The sequence below is a fragment of the Zonotrichia albicollis genome, chromosome 3 (genome assembly GCF_047830755.1).
Source record: "Zonotrichia albicollis isolate bZonAlb1 chromosome 3, bZonAlb1.hap1, whole genome shotgun sequence".
Lineage (NCBI taxonomy): Eukaryota > Metazoa > Chordata > Aves > Passeriformes > Passerellidae > Zonotrichia > Zonotrichia albicollis.
Genome location: NC_133821.1, coordinates 53,294,849 through 53,303,334, shown reverse-complemented (window position 1 = coordinate 53,303,334; position 8,486 = coordinate 53,294,849). Strand labels below are relative to the sequence as shown.

Here is an 8,486-nt window from a genome sequence, read left to right as displayed (position 1 = left end):
ACAGAATTATCAGAGCAGCATAATCCCCCAGTACCCCCCTTGTCAGTGGAATCAGCACTACCACAAGGGGACTAAGGAATGGAAGAATGAGATACTGGAGGTTTCTTTCACTACTCACTAACTCAAAACAGATTTCTAAATAACTGTTAGAAAGAAAGTAACATCTTTGGGGGGAAAAAAAGGCCACAGAAATATATCTGGAGGTAAAGAACAGGAATGCTGTTTTTGAGTTGCTAAATTCAATTTTCTCTAGAATCTACCTGAAGAAAAAAAAAATTGTACTTCTATAAATTATGATTCCTAGACTATTTGTATATAGAAAGGTTGGGGATAGAGAATAGAAACAGAAAATGGAGATGAGATTTCTTTAAATTGTGCCCTATTGTCAAGTGTACAGATGGACTGAAGTAAAAAGTGGCAGAATTCCTGCAAGCCCTTGAAGCATTTTTCAACAGAGACAACAGTGGAAACCACTTCCGAGTGGCTTCTAAGCTCTGGCAAGTGTGGCATTACACACTGGGAAAAGAAATGTTTTCCAAGAATGGATCGTGGCATGACAGACATTTCCTGAAAGTACTGTGCATAGAAGGTGGTTGGTATGTCCTACTGATGGTCTCGGTTCTTTGAAATAAAGTTTGCATACCATGAACAAGTAATTATCGGTTCTTAGAAGTACAGTTCTAAACAAGTAAGTATCAGTTTTTAGAATGTCAGTGAAAATTCAATTAAGCAGGAGAGAAAGGAGCTGTGCTGTGCTCCCTTCACTACTTCAGTGTCGAACTTCTTTTTTTTTTCCTGAAAAAGTTTAGAGACATTCCTCTGTGACTTGGTTGGCATTTCGACTGCATTTTACCTACTGCTAAGTTCTCAGATCTCTTACCCAGATTGTCTTAAGGCTACAAACAAACCAAACTATAATTTCACAAGCTATTGCACAATTAGACACACACACACACACCATAACGAGCATCCTTGCACTACTTTGAGACTTTTTGCCCCCCTTTAATTAAGGAGAGGCTTTAATGTTACAAGCAGGTGGGGAACCAAATCTGAGTAAGCCAGTTTGCAGTAAAGGAAATAATCCTGCACAGGCTGAGCTGCAGTTGACAAACTTTAGCCTTTTAAAAATTATCCTATATCTTCCTTAATTACTTTGCCTTGGTTGTAGTAACAGAAAAAGTGCAAGACGCTTCTTCAACAAGGAGAAATCTTCATTTTCCCCAACCCTATCCACTTCCAGTCAATAAAAGGAGAAGATGAGGGGGATGAGTCATCTGTAGGTATAGACTACACTTTGGTGGCTTTTACTTGGCTTCAAGAGCCAAAATTCAGACATTTTGTACATACAAATATATATAAATATTTTTGCTTACTTATGGAATGTTTGTGCATGATAAGAACAACAGTTCCAAATGATGAGGGATGTTTAAGGCTAAGAAAATTAAATTCATTGCAAACCTATAATTTTGTTTTTATTTTTCTCCTTTACAAAGGAGACCAAAGCATCTTCCCTGTAATAGTCAGCCACTGTGTAATCCCCCGTCAACACCAATTCTAGGGAAAACTACTCAGGACCCAGTCCCTGAGGCAAAAAGCTAGGATCGCATTATTTGAGCTCAAGTAATCCACATAATTAACTGCATACATTGGTGAAAAATTAAATATTTCAAGGCCTCAGGCCTACAGCCATCCAAAAAAAGAAAAGGCATTTTCTGTATGGGATGGCCTAGATCCAGGTCTTTAAGCATACACAGTTATGTAACAATTGGCCAAGGGCTCCAGATTTATCCCAGGGGCTTACAGCGTAGCTGGAGAGTGGTCTGCCTACTCCTCAGAAATGCCAAGTGACTCCAAGGTGGTCTTGGAAACCATCCCATGTCTGCTGGGGGCATGGGTATCCTGCACATAGCCCAGCATGGCATGGGAGTGTAAGGAAGCCAGACTCTTCATTTAAGCCATCCCATCAGTAAAGTTCCAGCCATACTTTTCCTTACTGCCCCAGTTTCAACTACCATATAAATTTATGGGATATAATGAGCTAGTAGCTACACTTCCTGATCCCATATAGGCTGGCATTGTCTAAAGCAGGGAGCAATAAGAACACTCTGTGAAATTTCCTGGAAAAAAAAGAAAAATATAGGTTTATATTGCTGAACATTTATTTTTCATGCTTCTGGCTAGCTGCTGTCTCCCTTTGAATACTTACAAGACTGACAAGAACCAGCTATCAAATACACTCAGTCTGAAGAGGGGTGGGCTCAGTTCTCTGCAGGGTCAAGAAATTCTGAACTCATCCTTGGGTTCCTGTGCAGCTTGGCATTGTCAAGGGCTAGAGTGGTACAAACCCACCTCCTTCTTTTGTGGTTAGGAGGCCTCAGTGCACAGTTTTGTCCTTTCTCCCATGTTTCCAGGTGGAGACCTTTTGGACTGAGCAGTGAAAAGGATGCTTAGTAATCTCGCTGCTGTTCATTGTGCAGCTGGCAGGCAGAGCAGGATGTGTGGGACAGGCTCCAGGCTGTCCAGAACCACCATGGAGTCAGCCATGGCCATCCCCTTCTCTCCCTGCAACCAGGTGAGATCTGCCTCTGGGTCTATGCCAAACAGTAAGACTTTGGTAGAAACAGAAAGGTGTCAGTGCAAGGATACTCCATGGGCTAGTCATTCATTTACTAACCCCTGCTGGATTCTTCCTCTCTTATTATTTACATGCTATGCATTTGCATGTCATAGAATGATGAAATATGAGGAGTTTGCAAATTTATGTTGGTTACCCTCTACTGCCTCTGGTCAGATAGATACATGTAACCTGCTAAGATTTACACTGATGAATCAATCATTCACTCAATTCCTCTTGAATCAACTCGAGTCATTCTTTGGGAGTAAAACTTTCAGGCTTGAGTCCTCTAGTCAACGTGGTTTTCTGCCCTGTAAGTTAATGCAATTCTGTTTGTGCCCGTCACTTCTAACCTTCAGAACACAGAGGTTTTTGATGATTGAGTTGTGGACTGAAATCAATAAAGTGTAGAGGGCAGGGTAGTAGTTCGCCTCAGTATTGATTCCCTCGTTTCAATCATACCTCGCTCTCAGCATTTATTTCTGAAACTCCAGTGGCTTTCAGATTCCATGAGCACCAACATGGCCTTGACCATCAGCTCACGATGATGCTTGTCTTGTACAGTGTCACTAGGAACACAAGAACTCTTTGGGCTTGCTCTGTTTTAGCAAGGTTTAAGGTTGGTTGCAACTGAACTTCTTTCCTTTTCTAAGACACAATGCTACGTTATTTTGCTAAACATGTAATCTGCTTAATTACAACTACTGTGCCAAGCCCTGAACTCTACCAAAAGGAATTCCTACAGAACACCCCACAGTGATAATGGGAAAAACTTGGCTATTAGTGACTTTTTTTCCTGCCAACTGGGCACCAAACAAAATTCTAAAGTGGACCAAAAAGGTCTTGACAGTTACCAAAGAAAAAGCAAGAAATTATCGTTCTTAAAACTTTAACAGTCCATTACATTAGCTTTTTAAGCAACATTTAAGATACAGTTGAAATCAAGAAAAAATCTAGTTGGTATATTTTAATTTCTCACCTGTACACTGACCGTGGCAGTTAATATGTGAGGCAGTATTACTTACTGGTTTACTCACTGTTAATTACAGTAATTAACAGTAATTAATACTTACAGTATTAATCACTGTTTGTGTAAAAAAATGTTTCATCATGGTGAAAAAAGAAAATCACTGTAATGTATTTGTCATTTTAAATTCACTAATGTACTTGGTTTCTCCTACTTTTCCTGCGTTCTAACTGGGATCAAATTGTAGTATGTTACATTAATAAAAATGAAAGGGGAAAAAAAAAACCACAGAAAGAAGAAATCACGACTGCTCCTCAGTTCCTGGCTGCCTGCCTGTGAAGGTGGTGTTTGTGCAGAGCCTGCTGCAGTGTCCCTGCTCCGCCTGTCCCAGCAGAGACAGCAGCCGCGCTCAGCCACAGCCCACGGGGCAGCCGCATGGGCTTGTCCCGGGATTCAGCAACGCCCAGGAAGGTGCAGAGTTTCCTGTAAGGCCCATCTAGGACTGCTGAGCTGTGCCAGCTTCTGACAAGCTCTTGGCCAAAGAGGAACTTTACAAGATGACCCTGTTCAACAAATAGCATTGAGATGACGGCTAATTTAAGTCTGTTTTCGGTGTACAGATTCCCACAGGGCATTCACATATGCAATTTTGTGTCGGCTTTTCCAGTGGCACTTTCTGCATGAGATGTTTACATCCAGCTGATACTAGGAACAAAGTTTGCACCTCTCTAGTGGCATCACTTGGCATTTTTGTATGACAGCACTGGTGGTGTCACAAGTTCCTTGCTTTGCCGCTCCAGGTGTGGTATCTTCCGCTTTCCCTCCAGCCCCTGCCTACGCCACCAAAGCAAAGCATCAATGGGTGGGTGAGGTGTCCTCCAAGCCCAGAAGCTCCTTTACAAGTCTTTCACCGAACTGTGCACGGCTGTACCTTGTCACATGGTAGGCCTCTGACATTTTGTAGAGGATGTAGGCATTATTTATAGCGATGCTGATGGCAAACCAGAACACTTGTTGCCAGGTCTTGTTTGGTTTGTGAGAAATGAAATACCTAAAAGCCAAGAAAAGAGGGGAAAACATTGTTCAGCCAAACAATTGTGGCTGGGATGCAAGAAATCACCCCAAAGATCCTGCAGTCCCAAAGGAGAAGCAGACATGGGACTTAACACCTGGTTCAAGTATTATTTAAAGAAATTTTGTACAACGTATTTGACAGACATTAACAGCAAATTTGCACAATTTTGGACATTTCTGGTAGTATGTAAAAGAGCAGACCTCCTTGCTCTCAGAAGCAAACTTCAGCAATAATCTCACCTCTGTATCACTCCATGTAAATAAGAGTACTGCTAAATATTCCTTGAGCTCACCCATGACAAATATCCTTGTGATAGGAGATGTAGGTCTGAATCCCTTGAATTTGTAACTAAAAAAAAGCGTCAGTCACATTACATTACAGTTTTGGGAAGCTTGCTGATGCTTCTCCTCAGGTTTATTGTGAGCAAAGGATGATTGCTGCTGCTGCTGTCAACAATAGGTGGGAGGATGTGGGGGTAGAGCGAGAGCGTACACTGCTGGTAGGTGGACCACAAGGCAGAACTAGAAAGGACTGACATCTTTATATTTAGGTTCTGACTAATTCTAGGACTGCCAGAATATTCTCTCTTCAGTCATAAGATTTCCCATTCTCCCATTTTCCTACTTTCATTTTTTTAGTAACCATTTAAATCTACTACCCCAGCTTTTTTCCACATTGATTTCCTCAGACCAGATCCCAACATCATCCTCCAGCAACCATCTCCTCTCCTTTTTAATATATTCTACTGAATTCTTGCTGCCTTGCCCAGAGCTGGCTTGGAAAATCTGTGCTTTTTCTCTTTTCTCAATTTCTAGTTCTTGAAATCTTCTGTACCTCATTGCTATTCCCACAGCCAAGCTTCACTAATTCTATTCTTACTCCCTGCTGTTCCTCCCTGCTACATTAAAGGCTAACACTGAGGACACCAACTGGAATTCAGGAGCCAAAAGTTCTACATTCTGTCTCTCTTTGTGTAGATCAGCTTTACATGCAGAACTGAATGTCTTTTTCCTTCTGGCTCCAGGTGATGCAAATATCACCAGGACAGATTATAAACTAAACAGCAGCTACTGCTAGAGATGGAGAGCTGAGCTAGCCTGAGAGATGTGTGGGGCTGGTAGACCCTTGTTGAATTCTCTATCAGTCTGCTGGCTCATCCTCCCATCACTTCTTTGCATCATTTATAAGATGCAAAGGACCTGTGTCTCAAAATTTCTTTTTTTTGTCTGATGGATGGGTAGACAGAGCCAAACTGAGACCAGCAATGTAGTTCCTGCTTTGTGCAGAGCCAGTATCTGATCTTTGATATAAACAGAAGTTCTGTCAGAGAATCAGTGAAAGCAGCATTGGGCCCTCACATGCAGCTCAACATGAACAACTCAAACCTTGCAGCAACAGAGAAGGTGTGAAAGAGGTACACACAAACATGCACATCTTACTTACTTGCTGTATTTATCATCATATTTGCAGATATAGCTAAGGTGAGCAGCAAAGGCTTCAACTGCCAGTGGGCATGGAATTTCTCCACTTTTTCTCTTAATTATAACTCCTGCATCAATTAGAAACATAACAGTTTTAAATTGACATCATAATTCTAGCTACTGAAAAATATGTTTTCTATATATGGCTTATAAAATAAACATTATTGACAGTTTTCCCCCTAAAGCTGGAAAATTATCTGTAACAGAGATGCTAATTTGATTTCTTGTCCCACAGGTAGTACATTGAACAAGTGGAAGTGGAAGAAGAGGGATCATTTTTCAGTTGGAAATGAAAAGGTGTTAGACACAAACATCTTTAGCATATATTCAAAGGAACTCACACATTCCCATAGTCCCACAGCAGCCCTCTATAGACAGTATTAGTCTCCTTTCCTGGAGAAAGAAGTTGTGGTCACCTCTAGAGCAGTAACTTGCTGTTACATGCTTTGAATTCTGGAGGTCCCAAATTAGTCCCTTGAAATTAAATCCTTTGCTTATCTCCACCCATGGGGGCCAACAGGGGACCTTCTCTTCACTGGGTGCCAATTGACACAGAGAAGAAAATTCAGTAAGAAGGAGCCAACTGGCTGAACTCAGGGAAGAGAGAAGTGAGGCTGGCGGGTGATTGTGGTCTCATCCCAGCTGTGGGGAGCCAGAGCTCAGAAGTACCCATGGGTTGCTCACTGGAGCTGAGCACACATTTCTCTGCCTGCAAGTGCTGCTTCCTGTCCTGCCTGCACAGCTGGCTTGGTAATTCAGCTCATCATAGGGGATGGCCATCCTGCCTACTCCAGAAATCCGTGGAAAGTCAACAGGCATCACCCTGCAGCCTTCTACCAACCGCTTTTTGCACAGGCAGGTGCTAGAGCAGGTTACTCCAGAAATCGAGTCTATCTTTGACCTGGCCTTATCCAATACTCCTGCAATATTTGTGAGTCCAATGTCTTCCTAAGAAACTCCCCTAACTCTTTTCTGGTGTATTGCTCCTGGAGAAAGCTCCCTGTAGGAAGGAAGGGTGGATAAAACAAACTTGGAACATAGGAGTCTGTTCCCTAACTTTTGATGCTATGCCCCCACAGGTTTCAGTCGTGGGCTCTCCAGGGTATGGAGCACCACTTACTCCATGGCTATGGCACACTGCTCAGTGAGGCTCCCTTCTTTCAGGTACAACTCTTATTTTGTCCAGGTCTAGAGAAGCACAGGCTTGGTTGCATTCTTTCTCAGCATCATTTCAGGACAGGTACAATCCTTGGCTTTCTCATTTCTCAATCTTTCCAGACAATTTCTTCACCTTCCTTCTGCCAACTCTTTTCCAATCAGCCCTTAAATGCTACTCACGTTTTGATTACAGACTTCACCATTTCATTCCTCCAGCTGGAAGTCTCATTCCATCCATTATCTCTGTCAAGCCCCCTGTGCTGTCCTAGCTGGCAGACTCTATTTTGGAGCTAGTATGTGACATACTAAATGTCATGTTACAGCTGAGCCATGCAGAAATTTATTTGGGGTGTTTAAAGTCTGATTTTTCAAGAGTCCAAAATTATATTACCTCTGAATTGCTCAATACACTCTCCTTTCACCTCTGCCTCCTCAAGCTGGGTGTAAATGTAGCCCCAAGGAGTGGGGGGGAAAAACCAATCAAACAAAAAAATTTTTTCATTACATTCATGTAATTATTATAGTGTGGTTTTGATTCTTTTAATGAGTCCTACACATATCTGGCCAGCATGAGGTAAAAAGAACTGATACACCACCAGCCTGCTGCATTAGTGCTACAAAATCACTTGTCATCTCATCAGGGCAAGTCAGGGAAGGGTAAGTATGTTCCCAGTACAAGTGTTTAAAAAAAAATATCACCTTCTTTCTCCTCTTGTTCTCTCCTCTTTCTTCCCCTTCTCTTCCTTTGGAGAATTTGTATTTCCTTTGCAATTTGCTTTGTATTCATAATCTTTAAAGGAATGCATTGCAGTGGCAGAACCATATACTTCCTATCACTTTCTATTATATTCCCCATAACATTCCCCTGTTTTAAGAATATAAATAGCTGAATAGGCATACTATTTTTAGCCTTTCCTAGGCTTGTTTCACAGCCATAGCCCACCTTCCCAGGGAAGACAACTGCCAGAGCTGGGTCATTCCTAGCTGCAGGTCTCTGTGGCACGTGGTCCTGAGCTGACTCATCGGCACATCCGATGGATGAGCCATTTCCCCTCCTGGTCCTCCCCCAGCACTGCTGTGTTCCCATCCCTGGCAGCACTCCAGGGAACACACCACCTGCACTGCAGCCACAGCCTGCCTTTGCTTCCATGCTGGAAAGGGTGCTGACTGCCGGCCTCCATCCTGTCACCA

The 8,486-nt window shown here is 42.4% G+C and overlaps 1 protein-coding gene across 1 annotated transcript in view; it reads right to left on the bottom strand.

The window, feature by feature from the left end:
- Window positions 1-724: 724 nt before the first annotated feature.
- PGBD5 (piggyBac transposable element derived 5) overlaps window positions 725-8,486 on the bottom strand; it is a 64,138-nt gene continuing 56,376 nt past the window's right edge. Inside the window, exons 6-7 of the mRNA XM_005491108.4 lie at window positions 6,100-6,205; window positions 725-4,632 (exon numbers count right to left, since the gene is read on the bottom strand). Coding sequence (XP_005491165.4) covers window positions 4,437-4,632; window positions 6,100-6,205 — 302 coding nt within the window. The 3' untranslated portion in view covers window positions 725-4,436. The remainder of the gene's footprint in view (window positions 4,633-6,099; window positions 6,206-8,486) is intronic.